The following is a 21100-nucleotide window of genomic DNA, read 5'->3' on the forward strand; positions in this document are numbered from 1 at the left end:
TTTCATTTATATAAACTTAATTGAATTTAAAATTTTTAACTTGAATATTTTTTAATTGCTTAAAGTATTTCATGAATTTTCGAACTTTTTTTTATATCTTACTGTACTTATTTTTGGGGGTACCATAGTACTGACTGATACAAGTAAATGCCAATAAATTAGTAAAAGTAAAACACTTGACAGATTATTTTTTTTTTGTAGAATTGCAATTAATTGTATAAATACTTGTCTGTAATGTGTGCTATATTAATTATTTACACTAAGTTCATTCAGCTCCAGACTCTTAATTGCAATTCGAACTCGATTCGAAGTCGAGATTGTAATTGAGAACAGCTTAAATGCCATTGTAAATCATTTAGTTTAAAAAGCTCACACTTAACACTTGTCTAACTTAATATTTAGTTATGCTATTATTATTGTACATTATGCCAATAAATTTAAATATTCAATTAAAATTCGAAATAAGCAATAACTGTTGCTTGGCAAAGCGCCAGAGAGAGCGAAAGAGAGCAAGAGAGAAGGACATGCGCATTGGATGCATAAATTGAACATTTTGGGGGTTGTACTAACTGTTAGTCAGAGGCTACAAAATAGCGCTAGCCGGAGCTAAACAGTTGCAGTCTCTGCTAGCAAGTTGCCAACGACACAAGTGACTAAAACACAAATCGCAGCTGATACAAACTAACAGATACTATATATATAGTATACGTTGGTCAGTGTAAATAGAAAGTCATCGGGAAATTTGTAGCCGGATGCAAGTGTGCGTGACAGTAATGAATTTGAGAAACTAGTGAGGAAAGACATTTGGCAAAGTACAAGGCTTCGGCCAATTAGCATTAGATAATGTTCTTTCAGCGCCTTTTAGAGCCGCGCCTCGCTCAGACGGAAACTGACGCGAGCAAGGACAAGAATAACAATCAAAGCAGCAGCAGCAGCAGCAGTCAGCAGGAGTTGCAAGCGAATAAAATGCAACGTCGCTTGGAGCAGGGCGCTGGCGGGGCAGTGGGCAATGTGCAGCTGACGCCATTGTGGGAGCATGTGCTGCGAACGCGACGCTTGCCGGAAAATATTTGCCCAGCCAGCATGTTTGCTGAATTCCATGAGCGACTGCAGGATGCGGAGTGGCAGGTGCGTCAGCATGCGCTGCGCGTGCTCGTCGATGTGCTGGTCGTAATGCAATCCAAGGCGGATGGCTTTAGTGCGCAGTTTCTGATAGATCTCATCAAGAATTTGGGCCACCAAGCGCCCACAGTGCGCAAGGGCGCACTCGATTGTCTGCGTGTCTATTTGGCGGAAACGGAGCAGCCCGCCGAGGTGCTGCGCCAAATACTCAACACTGGGCTGAGTCCGCAGCTGTTGCAGGAGGAGCGTCTAAGCTGCGGCGTGCTGCTGTCGCTGCCTGCTTTGCTGCAATCGATTTTACACACGCCACAGCGCCAGCTCATAGCTCAGCATATTATTGAGCGTCTGCTGCAGCATCTGCAGCTGCAGCAGAACCAACAGGAGCTAACACTCAAGGTGCTGGGCAAGCTAGCCGAGCTGCTGGGCCCGCAAGTGTTTGACAGTCAGCTCAATCAAGCGGGTGGCAAGCAGCTGTACAAGCAGCTCTGTGAGCTTTATGGGCTGCCAAAGGCCAGAGCAACTGCAGCCAGCACTGGCGCTTGGCGTGCTTTGCCTAGAGAGCATAGCTGGCGTGGCAGCGCTCAGCAGCTGGAGCACTGTGCCGAGAAAGGCAAAGTTATAATGGAAACGGAAATAAAGATTAATGATGATACGCTGACCATGCGCATACTGGAAGCTGAAACGGAAACGGAGGAAGCGGAGGAAGATGGCGCCACTATAGAGAGCCCAGAGTATATGTGTCGTCAGTTGCCAGCGCAGTCTAATGATGATGCAGGCATCTTAGAGATTATCAGCGATTCCGAAGCAGAGGAGCAGCTGCCAGCACAAGCTGAGCCTGCCACGCCCAGTCGTTCACTTAAGCGTGTGACCTTTGGCGGTGAGATTGTCAAAATGCGCACACCCGACAGCGATGCAGCATCCTGTACGCCCAAGAGTGAAACAGCGCCGCCAGCAACAAACAGCAATAGTATAAGTGTCCTCTCAGCAGACTTGCCACAAGCAGCTTGCCTTACAGCTACAGTTGCTGGACTCTCCCGAGGAACAGCCGAACAGCCGCTCAGTGCTGACTCTAGACATACCCAATGACAACACCAAGCCGCTGGAAACTGCAGCAGCAGCGCATGTGAGCAGCAACTACTTTAGTTCACCCAAGCGTGAATCGCAAGCTCAGTCTCCCAGCTATCGCTGTCGCAGCATTAGTCCAGCCAGCATTAGTCCCAAGATTCCACACAAGCAAATTGAAGTGCTACACAATCTGCAACGCGATGTGGAGCACTCGCCACATACAACGAGACGCACTGAGGTTGCAACTCCTTCACCACAAGCTGCTTCAATTGCTTCGCCGGCCACGCCCAAGAGCTGGGAAGAGCTGGACATTGTGGACTATCAAACAATAAAGCAGCTACGCTCGGGGGTAAGTCTGTCTCTATCTCTAACTCTGCTGACCAGCAAATTAAAACAAAAACCATAGAATTAATAATAAGTGCAAACGCATGCCAACTCATCAGTAGTTTCCGTTTAATACGCTAACTGGGTTACGGGCTTCGAGGATGGGCACTACATGTCCTTTTGCTACATATGCGACACTTGAGCTACCCTCTAAGACTAACATCTAAGAATAACATATGTTCCAAGTCACATTTAGTCGATTACATCTTATTTATAATTTACTATATTTTACTGGGTTAACTAACTGGGTTGCCTTTGATTTAATCTTTTAAATGCTATTTATAATACCCTAAGAACTCACACTGTCTGACCAACATCTTAAATGATTTCCTTATTATTTTTTTCAAGTAATGTGAAACCTCCGCACGTCCTAAATTCTCATCACAGCTAATATAACTTAACTTAATTACCACAAAGCTTAACCCCAATTCTTATGCAGCTGTGGAGTTTTTTGGTTACATTGTAGTCGTGCATGCTCCATTTGTAATATACTCAAATTATTTTATGTTCATAATGGTGCTACATGGAGTTTATTACGTACGCGGCACGCATTGCCCATTGGCCTCATCAGCTGGCCCTATTATATTACTCTCTCTAACCTGCCTGACTAATGAATGAATTTTAGCGATAAATTCGTAGGCAGCACCAAGCTGGAGCCGGTGGCGGTGGCGGTGTCGGTGTCGGTGTCGGTGTCGCTGGTGGAGCCACCCTCATAGCTGCTGCCAACTATTAATGCCAGCAGTCAATGTTATCGCTTTCGTATGCAACCTACTTTCAGCGACCTATAGCCTTAGCGTATTGCCTATTCATAATTTTCGACATGAACAATTCAACAGTTCTCGCTCGCATTTCAATCAAAATCTGCCGCTATGCCGTTAAAACTTCTGACAGCTATTTCAATTCAAATGTTAAATGTCTGCTTAAGTTACAAGCTACACTCCATATAACATATATACTACTTAAACTGGCATATTTGATGGGCAACAGGGCGGCGTGATAAGCGCACTAAACTGAAGTTTAAAAATAAATTTAGCTGGCTATGCATAAACTAAAGCACTAATGGTGTCAAATAATAAAAGTAACAGCTTTAGATGCAGATAGAAAAGTAAGTCGAGTCAGTAATAAAAAATGTTAGGAAAGAGCTTAAAAATAAATGAGTAGAACTTTAATAGGGCTAAAAGTCGGCTAAGAAATTGGTTAGAAGCTGGAGACAAACAGTAAAATGTGTTAATTTAAGTACCTAGGTCAACAATATGTTGAAATACAAATATAGCACTACTGGAAGTTGCTTAGACCAATCAAATAATGTCGTTTTGTTTTTAAAAATTGATTTTTAATATGTAATTATTCTATAAAACTTTAATTTATTTAACTTTCAATTACAACTAAAAGCAACAGTCGGCTTTAAAATTCATTTTAATATACTTTGCTAGTGGAAATAAGTAAGAACAGTTGCTTGACATCAGTGCACAGATAAGAATCAACAGTAAAGTTTCAACTCTCTTTGCTTTATCTCTCTCGCGCTCTCGCTATCGCTGCAAGCTTCGCTCTCATGCGCTTCGACCTCAGCAACGTCAGTGAGCAAAAGAGCAGCGATAAGCAGCTAGGCCGAAGATCAGTTAAGCGAGAGAGCCTCACTTCAGTTTTGCACTTTCAAGTGAGTGAACGTACCCTGCTCAGATTAATGCGATATATATAAAATGTTTCCTGTTTTCTCAAGTGCCGTTTATCATACGACTCTTTAGCTTCAACTCTGAACTAAAATATGTGCAACTGACATTTTTTGAAGACTTTGACAATGCATAAGAAGTCTGCATATGATGTTGAGCCCCCAGCACATAGCTTTGATAGTATTTGGGTAATAGTTGCATGTTGTTCATATTGCTGGTACGTAGTCCAGCTAGCCGGTTAATCATTTAAATGCACGCGATATTTCTCATATAGCCAGCAGCGAAAATAACAACAACAATAACAATAACTCAGCCAACAGCATGCAGTATGCGAGCGATAAAAATAATAAGAAGTATGTACATTACATATAAAGGTACATCGCCGTGGCGCTTAGAGAAATCAAGCGCAAGCTCAAGGACGCAGGCTTTCGCAAGTGCGTCTGCCACCAGCGTGCTACAGAACTAGGTCAAAAAATGAAGCACAAAAATAATAAAACATTACCAGAAATTATAGCGCGTACAAAATACGAGAATACAAGAAAAGGTGCGAATATAAAACCTCTTACCGCTCTGCTCTGCTTCTCATGCATTTGTATGTGGGTTTGTATGTAAATTGGGTCAGGCAGGAAATTATTTTAAGCGACGATTTTTTTACGTGTGCTTTACTTTTTTTTTTGTTACTGCCATTTGCAATTGACTACAATTTCCGCTTTTTGCCGTTTCGACAGGACTGGCGACAGCGCTTGCAAGGCATCACGCAACTGGAGCTGGCGCTCAGCTCTTCCGCCAATCTGCTGCTGGTCCAGCCCTATCTGGACAGTCTACTGCGCACGCTGCTCTGCTCAGAGCGCAACTTTGAGGTGGCCGAACTGAAGCGCGAGCTTTTGGTTAATCTTATTACACGTCTGCCGCTGGACAACCTAGAGGAGCGTGCTCAACAGATCCTAACGGGATTGTGCAGACAAGGCAATGCGGGCGCGAATCGTGTGTGCCAGGCGCTCATGCAGCGTCTGCCAGCGGGCACCATTGTGGCCAAGCTAACAGCTCCAGAGTATCTGCATGCCAAGAGCTCCAAGGTAAATACTATTTGCTATATATTCCATTGAAATTTCTTCATTATCAACTCTTCCTTTGCAGTTTCGCGATCACGCGCTCCAAATGTCCATCTATGCGCTAATGACCTTTCCTGGCACCTGCTTCGATCTCAACATACTCACCGAGCAAGTCACCTATGCTGCACTCAATCGCAAACGCCGTGTGCGTCAGACAGCCTTGGAAGTGCTCGCCGTGCTGGCGAACATTTCATCCAAGGAACAGATACAACAGTTAGTTGCTCAAATCACAAGCGGCGGCTTAGAGAATGGCGCTGCTCTGTTGGACGCAGTTAAGATGCGCCTATCACGTCAGCAGCTGCCCATTATCACAGCCGATGCGGCGGTTCTTTATAGCTTCAATCGCCTGGCTCAAGGCGAGCTGGAGCCCTTTGGCGCCGATGTGGACTGGATTAAACAGGGCGAAGGCTCAGCCTCACCCAATGCCATTAAGCGACGCCGCATGCAGATGAAGAATAAAAATTGTTCACGCAATAACAGCATAGAGGGGGAGAGCTATGGGTAACTAAACAGATTTTAAATACAAGATTTTATCGTAATCCTGTTTGGCTGCTGTTAAAATATTTAAAATACTGCTAACATTTCTTAATAATTTTATATAATTACAGCTGTCCCGCCGATGAAAATCTACATCGTCACTCTTATCATTCGCCACCTGAAGCTTTGGACCTACCTAGCAGATCAACAAATGTAAGTTATCAAATCAAATTTAGTGCTCAATGAAATTGATAAAATATTTTTATGTATTTACAGGACTTTTATCAAAAAATGAATTATGCTAGTAGAATAACAGGCGGTGAGTTGGCTTATGTCAAATAATATATTTTAAAAATAAATCTTTACTTTGCTTAATCAGTGAATCTAATGGAGCGTCGTTTGGAAGCCAAGACCTTCTCAGAGTCTTCCATGGATGGCCGCAGCACCGATAGCAATGCCACCACATGCAGCAGCAGCGGCAGTGGCAGCTTCATACAGTTAACACCCTGCAATGCAACACTAAACAAACGTCTAGTGGGGCAAAACTCCAGGTGGGTGCGAGAGTGGGATCAGCTCATTAAGCAAACTAATCATTTAATGATTGCAGATTTCCGGTGATGCGACAACATTCATATGGCGCTAATAACTTTATGCGCAATGTGCAGCACACACATTATCCTTACAGCTTTGAGGAAGTCCACTATAGCAAGTCCAACTTTGCTTTGAACAAAGCTCAACAGCAGCAGCAGCAGCAGCAGCGCAGGAAGCCCACAAAAGCGCAGACTGGCTGGACGGCCAACAGTCAAGGCCAGCAGCAGCTGCGTAAGTTGCAACGAAATTGAAAAGTGTATTACATTTTAATTATTTATGTATTTATAGCTGCGGAAAAGCAATGCTGCAATAAGGCGCAAACGGACGTGGCTAAGAGCAGGCAAGTTAACCTACATTTTAAGCCAATGTGGTTAAGAAAAGAAAACCGCAAGTAATAACCACAAATTGTTTGTGCGCGTCAACAAATAAATTTGTCGCAGCTCTTCACACACTCCAAAGCGCTTTAAGGTGTTAGGCTGAAGCAGCTTATTTAACCTAAATAGCTTTAACTTTCATCAGGGCCATTAATACTATATATACAAGCAGCCAACAGTCCAGCCCAGTTAACAAACCTTCAAATGACCACTGAGTTGGCTTCTGGGGTTTGTTTAAGGTATTTTTTGACTGCTTTATGGGTTTCTGAGTATTATCACCTCAAGTCTAAAATTAAAATTAGTTGGACATTCCAAAAACTGCTGAACTTTTGACTAACTTGCAGTATAGCAGATTTAGAAAAGTTTTTATTGAGAAGTTAGCCAATTACAAAAACATTAGAAACATTTAAAATTCAATCTAATATTTATAATGTATGATAAGCTAATTTTCTACAGTCCTCTCTTACATACAAACTTGTATTAAAATTTAATTTTTAATCAATTGCTAGCGATAGAGCATTTGTCTAACGACTAAAGCTTATTCCAACCGCAACATCTTCGCGGTAAAACTAACGAAGAAGCACGAAGTTAAATTTAGTCGTAAGCAAGTAAATGCTAGAGGTCCTAGCGCCGGCTAGACCCAAGAGCTAACCCCAACAAGTCGCTGGCTTCGTTAAACAGTTGGCTGACCATCTGAGTGGGAGTGTGGGGCGTGTGGAGCGTCGTTTGCACTGGGGGTAGTTGAACGCTAAGCCAGAGCTGAAACGCAATGTCCTGTTTTACATTTGCAAGTTTTGCCTTTGTTTTGGCTTTTCCTGAAATGGAACATTCGTCGAGAGCGACGGCATTTGTTTTCCTCTTTGTATGTATGTGTGGACTCCTTGGGTTAGTCAGAGGCGGTCAGCACGACATTTGCCGAGTCCGAGTGTGGCAAACAGTTGTTAAAGTGTCGTTGATGCCACCGCCAGTGGCGCAAGAAAGTGGCACAGCTGCTTGTTAAATTAATCAGCAAGCAGTCAATTAAATGTTATAATAAAATAGACGTTCTGTATAAACTTGTTGTGTAAAATGCAAAATGCATTCTACGTTGGCGCACAGCAGCTGCGCGCATTGTGCCACAGATTCAGCGTCTATATGCTGGCAAAGTTGAGGGCGGCATGTGGCAGGCTGCGGAGCTGCGATCGCTGCTGTTGTTGTTGTGGTGGTGGCAGTGGCAGAAAATCGATGGCAATTGATAAAAGCGACAATGAGTCTGATAAAGTGACGTGTCAAGTGCTGCAAACGCCGCAAGAGGCACACAAACATGCAACACCAGCTCAAGTAGCTGCCTATGCTGAGTGTATAGCGTAAGCAGTAGGCCTAAACTATTAAACAGCAATTAAAATGTGTAATTTCTTTTTTCCAAACAGCGTGGAGGTGCAGGCAAACGCACAGCAGGCGGCGGAGTTGCCGGCGAGAGTCCAAGAGCTGGAGCACGCAGTGGATAGTGTGTCTTTGAGTGCCTCAGTCAAGTCTGTTAACTACTCGCAAAAGTCCACTGCCTCGGCCAAGTCGTTTAGCAGTCAAAGCGCTGGAGCTGGCGCTGTTGCTCTAGAACAGCTGGAGCAGCAATTCGAGGAGCTGGTCGTAGATGACATTGAAGAGGAACCGCTGGAGCCAGCAGCTAAGCTGGAGCCACAGCTCAAGCGCAATGAGAGCAACAATAGTCTGCACAGCAAAACCGAAAGCATTCGAACGCAGCTGGAGGACACTACACCACAATTGTCACGTGCACAGTCCGTCAAGTCCATAGAGGAGCAAATCGAAGGCAGCAATAGCTTTGTGCTGGTGGAGCAGCTGCAGCAAGAGCTGACTGCGCCGCCTGTTGCGCAGCCATCGCCTGCTTGCTCCAGTCGCAAGTCAAGCGCACTGCCATCGAAGCGAATCTCACTCTCGTTGGACTCGCTGTATGGTGAGCGTCCCTACTCCAAGCAGGGCTCGCTGGACAACAGTAGCACTACCACAACGGATAATAGCTCACAGCTGGGCTGTCAGCTGCTTGAAAACTGCAGTCTGCCCGCCAAGCCGCTGAATACGCCGCTCAAGCAAAAGTCCAAAACTTCTTACTTGCTGCGTGGCCAGCGTCGCGTGTCGCCCGTCAAGCAGGCCATTAAGATGTCCCAAACGGAGCTGTTTCCCAGCAACATGTCGCGCTTCGAGAAGCCACGTGAAGCGCTTATGAAAACCTTTGACCAACTGGACTCGCCCACTTGGGAGCACAACATGACGGGCTTGAAGTGCATGGTGCGACTCATACGCTATCATCAGGACATGCTGGACAACCATATGCACATGAGCTGCATACAGCTAACGCGCTCGGTGCGTAATCTGCGCTCCCAAGTGGCGCGTGCCGCTTGCCAAGCTGCCACGGAGCTGTTCACGCTCAAGTACAAGTCGCTGGAGCAGGAGTGTGATGATTTGGTTTGCGCCTTGCTGCATCGTACAGCGGATACGAATCGCTTTCTGCGCGCAGATGCCACACGTGCGCTGGAGTCCATGGCGGACAATCTGCAGCCGGCTAAAGTACTCAACATTTTAACGTCCAAGGGTGCACAGCATCAGAATGCGCTGGTGCGCACCACCACGGCCAAGTTGCTTTATAGACTGGTGGAGCGCTTGGGCAGCGATCGCATCTATGCCATGAGCCGCGAGCAGCGAGACAAGTTTTTCCAGGTGGGCGCCAATCTACTGCTGGAGGGCAGCCTGGAGACGCGCAGCTATGCCAAGTCCTTGTTTCGCGCCCTGTCCGATCACAGCAGCTATCAGCGTCTGCTGCTGGAGGTCATACCGCCACGCACATATCGCAATGTAGAGAAGACACTGCGCAGCATAACGCATTAGGCTTAATTCATTACAATTATTTTTTTTTTACAGATATGTATGTTAGAGTCAAACTAAACATTAAACATGCTATTTAAAAATGCTGTTACAACTTGTAATTAGACCAAATCGTTAGTAATTATCGTGTGTCATTAATTAGTTAGTACTTATGCTAGTACATTGATTTTTAATTTGCTTAGAACTGACATTAGTTTAAGCAAATCGCGTGTGTTTGCGGCATGTAAATATAAATACTCAAAATAAATTAAATATATTTTGCATTCCTATAGTAGCCTCGTCATAATCTGCGCTTGCCATGATTATAGCGCTGATCCGAACGTCTGTTGCTGTTGTTGTGCTGCTGATAATTATATTGCTGATGATGCATTTGATGTTGATGCGGTCTGGGCCGCTTGTTGTCGAGCACAGCACTGTCGCTTCGACGTCGAAGATCATTGTGATTGTTGTAATTGCTACCAAGACCCATTGCTTCATGGTGGCTATATCTGGGATGATAATTCTGCTGGGGCGCATCAAATGGATTCTGCTGCATACGCGAATCTCTTTGCCTATCAACGCCTTGAGACCTCATATTTATCTTCTTCTCATACAGTTCCAGTCCCTGGAATAGCTGCAATGCAAAAGGCACTGCACACTTGTGCTGATATGAAACGAAGCCAAAGTTGCGCTGACGTCCCATGTTGTCCAGTGGTATGCGCACACTTTCTATGGGTCCCGCCTGCAGAAACACCTCGTAAAGTATGTCCTCCGTTACGCGCTCGTCCAGATTGTTGCAATAGATCGTGCGCTGCTGCTCATCATCCTCATCATCGTCGTCATCATAATCTTCTTCACCATTTTGTTGCAGTGAATAGCGCATAGAAAAGTTCATATGATGTGAAGGTGGATGATGCATTTGCATCATCATTGGCATTTGTGGAGACATTAGTGCTGCATTTGCATTGTACATTTCTTGCTGTATCGCAGCTTGCTGTATAGCAATAGCGATTTGATCCATTTCTTATGTATTTATTAATTCTTGTTTTTCTTTAAAAGTTTCGCTGATATTTATGAGTCTAGGGTTGTCCTTTACTTTTATGTTAGTGTTGGCGGCGGAACAACAACCGATTGTATTAAGTAGCGCTGCCAACTTGTTAAAAACAGTGTAGCCATAGCAATCAAATATAATTTAAAACACAAATTTTGCGCGCAAGAACCACCCTTAACTAACTAGCGTGATCATTGTTTATATTATATATAGCAACTAGTTGATGCAGCCATGAACTTGTAAGCTGCAATTCATTTCAATTGAATGATGTTATGCTGCTGATAGTACTGATTGTTGTTGTCGTACAGAGACAGAGATAAAGTTCGTTGATTTTCTCGAGTACTGCTCGCACTTTAACAGCAATTCGTTAAATCATGATTAGACAGCAAAATAGTATAGTAAGACGTGTAGTATTTATTTAGGAGGGGGTAGCGGAGCCTAGCAAAAAACGAGCCGAAAAAAAATGATAATTGCGAACATACACACTAACTAACGGTACACATTCAGCAACATTCGTGTTATCAATGATTAGAATATCGTCGTTCTGTGATGTTATTATTATCTACACCTGTGTGTGTGTGTTTGTCGCTTTTAAATAAGCTATTGCACAATCATGCTTTTTAGCATATACATATTTATAGTACAAACTACAAAAGCAGTAGCGCAACGAATTCACAGTTTCATTCGGTCACGGATAGTGGGCGTAACAACATGGCTGAGGTACCAAAAATCACGGACTTTCATAAAGTGGTCGAGCCCCACTTGCATGGCGCAACGCTCGAATCATATGAGAGCTCTTATCTAACCAAGCCAGGAGATAATTATGGCAGTATTATGCTTTCAATTAAAGCTAAAATTAAGCAGCCCAATGGCAACAAAGAGGAATTACCGCTAATTGCAAAGCTGCCCCCATTAACTAACGATCTGTACTGGCAGCTCTTTCATCCAGAACGTACTTGCATCACTGAGAATACTGTCTACAAGAATTTGGGGCCCGAGCTGGACAAACTTCAACTGGAGGCCGGTGTGCTGCCCACCAAACTATTCGATGGCTTTTCTCGTTATTACGGATCACGCATATCGCTCAATGAAAACTCTACAGTAGTAGATCGAGACGCTTTATTGGTGCAGGAAAATCTTACAGTGCGAGGCTATAAGCCTGGCAACAGACACGATAGCTACGATCTGGCACACACCGTGCTTATACTACACTACTTGGCTAAGTTTCATGCCCTGCCCATAGCACTGCGCTTGAAGAAACCAAAGGTTTTTTATGAAAAAATACGCCCCCACTTTAATAAATTCGATATGAATGAAAATATGGATCCATCCATGAAAGATATGCTAAGTACTGAAACCATAGCGGATGTCAAGCTTGTAGCCAAGGACAATGAAAAGGATATCAAGCGTGTAGATGAGCTCTTCGAGCTGTATAACGCCTGTAATGCGGGATTAGAAGCGGATGATGGACCCTATACTTCAATAAGTAACTTGCATTGTTATTATAACAAATTGATTTTATGTTAATTGCTTCACAAACTTTTGCAGCTCACATGGATCTCTGGATAAATAACTTAATGGTGAAATACGGTAAGTTGTGCATTCAAATTTGCTTTAGTAACAAGTAAACAATAATATAATTAACAGATGAGACTGGTGTACCTGCTAAATTAAAGTTTATTGACTTTCAAATTACACAGTATGAGTCCGTTGTACATGATATAATATTTTTATTGTTGTCGAGCGTGGGTAAGTTTGAAGACACAAAATTATGTTTTTAAAGATTTTTAATAATTCCTTCCCCTTAGATACGAAAGTCGTGGAGGAGAACTACCATCATTTACTGCGTATATATTATAATGAATTTATCAACACATTAAACAGAATGAATGTGTGCACTAAGGCCTACAGTTTTGAAAGGTAAGTAGAGTTGTTATATTATCTACAAACATTTGGCATGCAATTTGTTTATAAATTCCCTGATAATGTCAAAAATATAAACAATGATAAGCAGCGAAGTAAATCAGCTTTTAATTTCTTATTTAACTTTTTCTTGCAGTTTTATGGCCGAGGTACAAAGAGTAGCCCACTTGCAGATTCCACATGCACTCTTTATGGTCAAGGTTGTGCTAGCTGACAATAGTACGCTGCCAAGTGAATTTAAGGATATGGACATGTCTGTGCTATCAAAAAACAGAGGCAAGGAAACAATTTTAAATAAGGTTGCCGACATCATGCACTTGGCAAAAAAATTTAATTTCTTTTATTAAGCAACTAGATTACAAATAAATTGTTTATCAAACAGTTAAAAAGATTGTAAAGCAATGTTGACCGCTGGGAATGGAACGCGTGCTCTTATTTGGGTTTTTTTCCATTTATCAATGTAGCATATAGTATATAAAAACATATAATAGCTTCGATAGCCAATGGCTAGTTATTGGCGTCGCACGCGTTCTTAACGACTTGTCGGTACATGCGCGTTACTCGATGAAAAAGTTGCCGAGTGGCCTTGTAAACATTTTATAAATATATTTTTTTAAATAATTCGCGTGTAGTTGTTGTTTGTGCGAATTTTTGCAATTGCAAAACAATCAAAAGAGAATACATAAGCTCTCAATTAAGTGATACTGCGGATATTCTTCTCTTGCCTATTTTTAGGCTGATTCCATTGCATATCTGCTGGCTGAACTAACTAATGAAGTAAGTTCGAAGCAAAATTTTATATATTAGCAATTGAATTGTATTCTCTTTAGAGCTGACATTATTTGGATTTAATGTATACCAACTGGACGGATGATCGTCCACGCTTTGTAGTGAATATGACATTCTCTAATGTGGAGGGCGTTGCTTCCTTTACGACAATTAATGAGGAAATAGCATCGCCTTTGATGAGTCTGCTAATAAGTCGGCAGGACTTTAAGGAAAAGCCGCGTATTATTTACAATGTAACCACCAAGCTATGCGCCATGCAGGCGATCTTCAACTCTGTGCCCATATTTAAAACGCTGAAGGAAGCGGAAGCGCATTTTTGTGATTCAGGGTGGCATGTTTGAGGCTCCACAGCACTCCAATGTGGATAAACAATTGCACACGCTAACCACATATTATGTTACTGGCAGAATTGTTAGAAAAACTTGCGGTAGCAATGAATGAGAAAAGTTGCGCTAATAAAGACAATATGTTTGAAGATTTTATTGCAATTATATTCCAGTGCTAGCAGCCTTCACACATGCATCTCAGACTTGCAGTACAATATCCACTTGGGCGGCTCTCCTCTATACAAACACGCCTACAAGTTTCTCTATCCCAAACAGCACAAGGACCTCTGTAGCGCTCAGAAATGCAATCAGCCTGCGTCTGCTTGGCACTCACAGCGAGCAGCAGAATCGCCACAGCGAACAAAAAACTCAGACTAAAGAACTTCATTTGAATGGAATGTATTGTAAAGAAAAAGCTGCGGCTTTTATACTTCGGCTAGGGTAATTACAATAGTCCTTATCTGTAGTAGGTCTTTAAAATGTTATTATTGTAGACACCAAGCAAAAAATTGTTTATTTAAACTAGTTAAAGTTAAATTACTTTGATAACTGCCTTAGTAAATAATTTTTACTTCAGAGAATTTAAATTAAGCAAATAAATAACAGACAACTTTAAGAATCAAGATACAAAGATTCCATTGCATACCTGCTGGCTGAACTTATTTATGAACTCACGACAAATAACAGTTATTATCAAAGAGAGAGAGAGAGAGAGAGAGAGAGAGCCGCTCGCAGTGCAGCAACAAGACAGTAAGAGAGATAATCACATGATAACGTAATCTGCTTGTGGTAAACGAAATAAACCAAAACACATGTAGTACACATTATTTACAGTTTAACGTAAACGTACAACACAACTAGACATGGCAAGTCTACCTTCAATTAGAAATTTGGCAGAATTAATAAATCCTGCATTGAATGGCAGCAAGCTAGACAGCTTTGAGTTGAAGCCTTTAACTAAGCCTGGTGATAATTATGGCAGCATATTGCTTTCCATAGAAGCGCAATTAAGGCAGCCAGATGGCAAACTTGTGAAGCAAAGATTTGTGGGTAAAGTGCCACCCACAGATCCACAACATTGGCAATTTGTACAGCCCGAGAGGACGCAACTGACGGAGAATGAGTTTTACAAAATGTTGGTGCCGGCAGTGCAGCGACTGCAAGACGAGGCGGGCATAGCTAAGGAACAGCAATTCGATGGATTTGCTAGATATTATGGCGCGCGACAAGCGCTGAGCAGAGATTCGAATGTAGTAGATCATGATGCTATTTTGGTGCTGGAAGATTTGCGTGACAGCAACTATGTGCCGGGTCAGCGCTTGAAGCCATTCGATCTGGCGCATACGGAGCTAGCGCTTAAGTATATGGCACAATATCATGCGTTGCCCATAGCGCTGAAGCTGAAGAAAAGTGAAGTTTTTGAAGCTCACATGCTGCCACACTATACCAAGTTCGATTGGCATGGCGATGCAGAGGAGTCCAAGGCCAGCATGACTGCGGAGACGCTTAAGGACATTCGAGCAGCAACAAACAATGATGAAAAGCTGGTCGCGCGCGTAACAAAAATATTAGCAGAGCTCTTTGAATTTCTCAAAGCGTCGCCAGTGGAAAACAATATATTCAACAGCATTGTGCACATGGACTACTGGATAATGAATCTTATGTTTAAATATGGCAAGTTAAAATTAAAAACTGCAATTAAAATGATTTTAATGCGTGATTTATAGATGCAGCGGGTCAACCCACACGACTAAAGATATTGGACTTTCAATTGGCGCAGTTCGATTCAATTATACATGACATTATTCCATTTCTGTTTACCAGCATTTCGACGCAGTTGCTCGAGCAGCATTACGAGCAATTACTACAGTTGTACTACGATACTCTTATCAGCTGTCTAGCCCAGTTGGGTGCCAACACCGCTGACTATAGTTACGCCGCGTGAGTAAATTACAAACTCTATTTATAACTTTAAACTACTGTAGGTTCTTATCTCTGTCAGATTCCGCGCCGAACTGAAGCGCGTTGCCTATTTGCAAGTGGCCCATGCCATATTCATGACTCGTTTCATATTGGCCGATGAGGTCTCTGCTGATTTATCTCAGGTGCTGCATAACTCTGGATCGAAGCGTATTCAAAAAAAGCTGGCAGAAATTTTGCGGCTGGCGCAAAAGTTTGATATTTTATATTAGCGTAATGACTTTGTTTATGTCATAAATAAATGTTGTTATAATTATTGTTAATGAGCGTACGTAACTATTGTTGATACATTATGCGTTGTTTTTAAATCAATTTGCTAGTTGGCTTTACTCAGTTACAAGCATGGGGTTAATAAGAAAATTCTATGCTATGCTGCTCTTGTTTGTAATTTTTAACAATCAGCTTGGCATCGAAACTAAAGAAGTAAGTTTTAAGCAAACATTTTTATATATGCAATTGAATTGTATTCTCTATAGACCTGTCATTATTTGGATTTAATGTATACGAACTGGACGGATGATCGTCCACGCTTTGTAGTGAATATGACATTCTCTAATGTGGAGGGCGTTGCTTCTATTACCACAATAAATGAGGAAATAGCATCGCCTATGATGAGTCTGCTAATAAGTCAGCAGGACTTTAAGGAAAAGCCGCGTATTATTTACAATGTAACCACCAAGCTATGCGCCATGCAGGCGATCTTCAACTCTGTGCCCATATTTAAAACGCTGAAGGATAACATGCTCAGGCAGAGCAACTACACCTTTAGTTGCCCACTGAAGACTGGCGTCTATGTCATGACCAATATGCGCGCCAATCCGAAGAATCCCTTGCTCAACATGATGTACAAGCGGAAGCGCATTTTTGTGGTTCAGGGTGGCATGTTTGAGGCTCCACAGCACTCCAATGTGGATAAACAATTCCACACGCTAACCACATATTATGTTACTGGCAGAATTGTTAGAAAAACTTGCGGCAGCAATGAATGAGAAAATTTGCGCTAATAAAGACAATATGTTTGAAGATTTTATTGCAATTATATTAAAGCGCTAGCAGCCTTCACACTTGCATCTCAGAGTTGCAGTACAATATCCACTTGGGCGGCTCTCCTCTTTACAAACACGCCTACAAGTCTCATTATCCCAAACAGCACAAGGACCTCTGTAGCGCTGAGAAAGGCAATCAGCCTGCGTCTGCTTGGCACTCATAGCGAACAGCAGAATCGCCACAGCGAGCAAAAAACTCAGACTAAGGAACTTCATTTGAATGGAATGTATTGTAAAGAAAAAGCTGCGGCTTTTATACTTCGGCTAGGGTAATTACAACAGTCCTTATCAGTAGTAGGTCTTTAAAATGTTATTAATGTTGACACCAAGTAAAAAATAATATCAGTAAACATTCTTCAACTTAATCGTATGTTTTTTAAACTTGACATTTTTGTAAAAAATGGAAAATGGGTATTATGAAGTTGCTCAATGTATGTAACAGGAAGAAGGAGGCGTGGCAGACCACATAAAGTATATAATATTCTTGATCAGCTCGACGAGCTTGCAGTCGATGATAGCCATGTCCGTCTGATCACATGCTCTGTGCGTCAAAGTCGACCCGAGCTCGCCCTGCGAGCGTCCGTCTCTTATTCACGTCCAGAGTCAGTATCCGACATCCGTTCCGTGCCGTCTGTATTGAGTTGCGTCGTGTTCGACTAGCGAAGTATCAAGTACGCGGTAGAGCAAACCAAAGTTTGTAATCTGTGAGGTGACTCCTATATTCAGGACACTACGCTTTTATTTTTATTTTTTGTATTTCCTCCCCCCTCCCCCGCAAATCGAAAAAAACAATATTTAAGAAGACAGTAAAAAAATCTTTTAAAATTTGAGATAAATCACAAAATTGCCTAGTCATGTTTTCGACCGATTGTGAAAATTTCAAATCGATCGGCATAAATAGCTTAGGAATTATTCAACATTCAATTTTTCAATATACGACAGCGGGTGTGACCACTGCTGAACGCGCCATTCAAACGTCGCTGCCGACGCAGCGGCGGCGTCGCTTGCTGACGCTACAGCGAAAACGAGCAGTGGCGCGTTAGCTTGTTTTTGTGTGTAGGTGTTTGGAGTGCATGCGTGTGTTTGCTGCGATACCCTAGTCAAATTGTATTTAAATGTTGGTGGCGCCCCAACTTTAATGCGTTTTTAAACTGTTTATTTAAACTAGTTAAACTTAAATTACTTTGATATCTGTCTTAGTAAATAACTTTTACTTCAGAGAAATTAAATCAAGCAAATAACTAACAGACAGCTTTAAGAATCAAGAGACAAAGAGTACAATAAACTCAATTTCAGCTAGTGTCGTCCTTTCTATGTCTTCCCCACTTGATGTTTGGCTGCTTAATGAGTTACACACATACATTATTGATATACAAATAGCAATGTCAGCTTTAATTAGTTAAATATTTCTTATATTTATTATTTATTGTCAGAAGCAAAATGCTTCAGAAGAAAATCAGCGAATCTTATAACTTCTTTGGGTTAATAATTACTGTTGTTATCAACAGGTCATTATATTGCTTATATTAATAATCAAATTGCACACAATTAAATGAATGTATTCATCATCATATCATATATTTATTTATGAAATTGCAGCTGTTAACAGCCACGACAGTAGCAGGTATTAATATTTATACAAAAGCCACTGGAAAGACCCTCTCTCAAGCAAGCTATTCTACATTGCATCCCATTGAAGTCACAAGGACCATAGAAGTACCTGGAACGGCAATCAGCTTGCGTCAGCTTGACACTGACAGCGAGCAGGGCCAGCAGAGCAGTAACAAAAGTCAGAGTAAGCCACTTCATTGGAATAGCATAAGCTCAAAAGAAGCTACAACGCCTTTTATAGCTTGACACTGTTAATTGCCATTGTCATTAGCTGCATTCAATTATATAACTTAGAATACAAATAAGGTTTGAATATTTGTTTTGTTAGAAATAAAAACCAGCTGGTTGATGTCTTGACTAACTCGCTGTTGAGCTGAATAAAAAATCATAGCGTGCAATTTTCGACAAACACCAAATGTAATGAAGCTACAATTTTTATTGCATAGTAGCAGGCGCTAGCATTCTCTAGTAAACCACAGCAGGCCGCCAAACCGAGCTGCAGGATTAAGTCCTTGTAGATAGACAGTTTTTTAAAACTTTGATTCATATATAATTTTTATAAATTTTTTGCAGCGGAAATTTTTGTGACAAAGTTATTGTTGTTGTATTTTTTGTTCGTTACTAATTGACTCAGCATTTTTTATTTCCTACACGTGCAGCTACAATTTTATACATATGCGTATCTCACCATGTTTTTAAAATAATTGTATGAGTAATTTTCAATTTTATCTTGGCAAAAAAAAAACACAAAGACTCTTGCTGACCGTCAACGGTTAGTTCAGTCAACTTTCTACAATTGAAGAAAACATGTTTGTAGCAATGAGAGCAAATTTATTCATCACTCCCAGCTGCACTAAGGCAATCAATTAAAAGCCATCAGTCATAGCAGCACTTATAACATGAAAAGCAATTGCTAGTCTTAATAGCTATGAAGCCAGCATTTCAAACTTGCTGAACAATGTCCACCCACATAGCCTTCAGCTTTGCAGTTTCATCCCATGGACTACAATCACCTGACTGAGGAACAGCAGAGACGCCACCGGCATAAACAAACTCAACATTATGATCTTAATTGGAATACAATGCGCTTTGATGGAATAAAACCAACAACTTCTATATATCGCAGCAGCGTTAATTGATTAAATGACACAAACAATGACATTATCAACGCCCAATAACATTAACCATATGCTGGTGCTTAAGCTGCAGTTAAAAACAAGCTCAAGAGGTCAGGCAATTGACGCTTGTAAATCAGCAACAAAAAAAAAATAAAATAAATAACAACAATTCTGTCTGTCCAGCTGACTGTGTGTGAGTTTGATAAATGTATTTGCTGGAATATTTCCATGCAAGTAAGAAACAAAAATTGTTTATTAAGAAAATATATAAATGAGCTTTAGCTCTATTGATAAATCCTTGGCAATTAACGGATAGTGATAAGAAGGCATTAATATCAACTTGAACTTAAAGATGCATTTTTTGTTTTGTGTGTGAAACTTGTTGATAAAACAAAATAAACAAATTGCTGGCTGTTTGTATTTAAATAAGTATTTATAGTATATATATTTTTTAGTGATAATACCTCGCGCGGCATAAACAATGTAAACCCAACTGACGCACTTATCAGTGGTGCAGACACTATCAGTTCACAATAACAATTACAAACATTGCATTGGCCTTTGAAGTTGAAAACAACATGTTGGGTCAGCAATTGAACGAACGTAAACCAAGTGTTTGTTTGTCTACTTGTTGCTAAACGCATATTAAATGCACTTAAGGGCTTTGGGCAAAAAGATAACACAGCACGTAGCCAGTGGAAAGGTAATCGAGAGCTGCTGACGTGATTTCTTTAAGGGATCATTGGCGTTTAAAGCGTGCGGTGCGTCCAATCTATGTCATATGATTACAGAGCGCAGGATAATCTTTGTACCCCCGTCATACACGAAACATAATTAATAAATTGCTGCATAAAATATAAATGTAGCAGCAATTAAAATATAATAGCCCGGCAGGCACGCCCCGAACTGATAAACTTTACTAATACTGTAGAGAATGCGGGTTTATTTTCTATTTTATTTCGAAATGAATGTGCGCTAATCGGCCGAGCGAATTTAGTACTACTTCTATAGAAGAGAGATCACTTGGCAGACGCGTGCGAGGCGGCGTCAGATGACGTCAAAAATTTGCTCGCATGTGCTGCGTAGACAGGCGACAGCAAAAAGCCAACGACATAGCACAGAGCAGCGGGGAACAACGCTTAAGACCTCAATAAATAAAGAAGCAGCAGCAGCGAGAGTGAGGAGGAAATCGCAAACAAATTAAGGCTATACTATAGACTTGCCCTGCATTGTGCATTGAACTTGTGTGCAAATACAAAGGAAATTATTACAAAATCTTGAACAAAAGTCGCACAGCTTTAAAGAGTACAATAGTCTAGATTTTTGTGCAGTGTAAGGTCTCGCAGTCGCGTTTGTATATGACAAACATAAAAGCATAAAGAAATAAAATGAATTATATGGTTTTTGGTTTGTGTTTGCTAAAAAATGCCGCACGACCATTTTGATAAGAAAATGAAAATGCTTTCATTTAGAAAAAAGAACAACACAACACACACACACACACACACACACGGACCCTGTATGTCAATGAAGAGTTCAATGGCATAGCGTTATATGATCACTTGATACCAAATTACCGATGCAGTTATAATTGTGTGTTAGCAG

At 41.4% G+C, this 21100-nt stretch overlaps 7 protein-coding genes across 7 annotated transcripts; 4 read left to right on the forward strand and 3 right to left on the reverse strand.

Annotated features, from left to right (window-relative positions):
- The first annotated feature begins 843 nt into the window (after window positions 1-843).
- On the forward strand, window positions 844-9697 carry LOC108594720. The gene is made up of 10 exons (XM_033293753.1): window positions 844-2097; window positions 2138-2536; window positions 4970-5317; window positions 5379-5854; window positions 5962-6043; window positions 6119-6149; window positions 6210-6381; window positions 6438-6652; window positions 6710-6761; window positions 8205-9697. The coding sequence occupies exons 1-10, from the start codon at window positions 844-846 to the stop codon at window positions 9673-9675; spliced, it is 4500 nt and encodes a 1499-aa protein (XP_033149644.1). The 3' UTR covers window positions 9676-9697.
- Window positions 9698-9935: 238 nt separating this feature from the next.
- On the reverse strand, window positions 9936-10729 carry LOC108594348 (RNA-binding protein 7). Its single transcript, XM_017979502.2, has one exon. The coding sequence runs from the start codon at window positions 10670-10672 to the stop codon at window positions 9953-9955; it is 720 nt and encodes a 239-aa protein (XP_017834991.1). The 5' UTR covers window positions 10673-10729; the 3' UTR covers window positions 9936-9952.
- Window positions 10730-11372: 643 nt separating this feature from the next.
- LOC108600703 lies at window positions 11373-13001 on the forward strand. The gene is made up of 5 exons (XM_017988430.2): window positions 11373-12188; window positions 12251-12292; window positions 12350-12451; window positions 12511-12622; window positions 12762-13001. Exons 1-5 carry the CDS (start codon window positions 11414-11416, stop codon window positions 12970-12972), a joined length of 1242 nt encoding a protein of 413 aa, XP_017843919.2. The 5' UTR covers window positions 11373-11413; the 3' UTR covers window positions 12973-13001.
- A 525-nt stretch (window positions 13002-13526) lies between these two features.
- LOC108594709 (drosomycin-like) lies at window positions 13527-14605 on the reverse strand. The gene is made up of 2 exons (XM_033293761.1): window positions 14591-14605; window positions 13527-14176 (listed from the first exon to the last, which is right to left on the reverse strand). The coding sequence occupies exons 1-2, from the start codon at window positions 14603-14605 to the stop codon at window positions 13916-13918; spliced, it is 276 nt and encodes a 91-aa protein (XP_033149652.1). The 3' UTR covers window positions 13527-13915.
- Window positions 14602-15983, forward strand: LOC108603631. Its single transcript, XM_017992593.2, has 3 exons — window positions 14602-15414; window positions 15468-15681; window positions 15743-15983. Exons 1-3 carry the CDS (start codon window positions 14604-14606, stop codon window positions 15930-15932), a joined length of 1215 nt encoding a protein of 404 aa, XP_017848082.2. The 5' UTR covers window positions 14602-14603; the 3' UTR covers window positions 15933-15983.
- A 79-nt stretch (window positions 15984-16062) lies between these two features.
- Window positions 16063-16709, forward strand: LOC108594697. The gene is made up of 2 exons (XM_017979841.1): window positions 16063-16143; window positions 16197-16709. Exons 1-2 carry the CDS (start codon window positions 16063-16065, stop codon window positions 16707-16709), a joined length of 594 nt encoding a protein of 197 aa, XP_017835330.1.
- A 15-nt stretch (window positions 16710-16724) lies between these two features.
- On the reverse strand, window positions 16725-19438 carry LOC108594686 (drosomycin-like). The gene is made up of 2 exons (XM_017979830.1): window positions 19391-19438; window positions 16725-17030 (listed from the first exon to the last, which is right to left on the reverse strand). The coding sequence occupies exons 1-2, from the start codon at window positions 19436-19438 to the stop codon at window positions 16770-16772; spliced, it is 309 nt and encodes a 102-aa protein (XP_017835319.1). The 3' UTR covers window positions 16725-16769.
- Between the last annotated feature and the right edge of the window lie 1662 nt (window positions 19439-21100).

This window comes from Drosophila busckii, chromosome 2L, assembly GCF_011750605.1.
Source record: "Drosophila busckii strain San Diego stock center, stock number 13000-0081.31 chromosome 2L, ASM1175060v1, whole genome shotgun sequence".
NCBI classification, from domain to species: Eukaryota; Metazoa; Arthropoda; class Insecta; order Diptera; family Drosophilidae; genus Drosophila; species Drosophila busckii.

What these genes read in the sequence shown, in the direction of transcription:
- LOC108594720 (XM_033293753.1), top strand. Translation starts at nt 844, where the DNA reads ATGTTCTTTCAGCGCCTTTTAGAGCCGCGCCTCGCTCAGACGGAAACT. An exon ending in TACCTAGCAGATCAACAAAT is followed by an intron (nt 6,044 to 6,118) that starts GTAAGTTATCAA and finishes GACTTTTATCAA; the next exon opens with AAAATGAATTATGCTAGTAG. An exon ending in TCAAGGCCAGCAGCAGCTGC is followed by an intron (nt 6,653 to 6,709) that starts GTAAGTTGCAAC and finishes ATGTATTTATAG; the next exon opens with CTGCGGAAAAGCAATGCTGC.
- LOC108594348 (XM_017979502.2), bottom strand. Translation starts at nt 10,672, where the DNA reads ATGGATCAAATCGCTATTGCTATACAGCAAGCTGCGATACAGCAAGAA.
- LOC108600703 (XM_017988430.2), top strand. Translation starts at nt 11,414, where the DNA reads ATGGCTGAGGTACCAAAAATCACGGACTTTCATAAAGTGGTCGAGCCC. An exon ending in TGGACCCTATACTTCAATAA is followed by an intron (nt 12,189 to 12,250) that starts GTAACTTGCATT and finishes AAACTTTTGCAG; the next exon opens with CTCACATGGATCTCTGGATA. An exon ending in AAGGCCTACAGTTTTGAAAG is followed by an intron (nt 12,623 to 12,761) that starts GTAAGTAGAGTT and finishes TTTTTCTTGCAG; the next exon opens with TTTTATGGCCGAGGTACAAA.
- LOC108603631 (XM_017992593.2), top strand. Translation starts at nt 14,604, where the DNA reads ATGGCAAGTCTACCTTCAATTAGAAATTTGGCAGAATTAATAAATCCT. An exon ending in GAATCTTATGTTTAAATATG is followed by an intron (nt 15,415 to 15,467) that starts GCAAGTTAAAAT and finishes CGTGATTTATAG; the next exon opens with ATGCAGCGGGTCAACCCACA. An exon ending in GCTGACTATAGTTACGCCGC is followed by an intron (nt 15,682 to 15,742) that starts GTGAGTAAATTA and finishes TATCTCTGTCAG; the next exon opens with ATTCCGCGCCGAACTGAAGC.
- LOC108594697 (XM_017979841.1), top strand. Translation starts at nt 16,063, where the DNA reads ATGGGGTTAATAAGAAAATTCTATGCTATGCTGCTCTTGTTTGTAATT. An exon ending in TTGGCATCGAAACTAAAGAA is followed by an intron (nt 16,144 to 16,196) that starts GTAAGTTTTAAG and finishes TATTCTCTATAG; the next exon opens with ACCTGTCATTATTTGGATTT.
- LOC108594686 (XM_017979830.1), bottom strand. Translation starts at nt 19,438, where the DNA reads ATGTTGAGTTTGTTTATGCCGGTGGCGTCTCTGCTGTTCCTCAGTCAG. An exon ending in CTCTGCTGTTCCTCAGTCAG is followed by an intron (nt 17,031 to 19,390) that starts GTGATTGTAGTC and finishes TAATTACCCTAG; the next exon opens with CCGAAGTATAAAAGCCGCAG.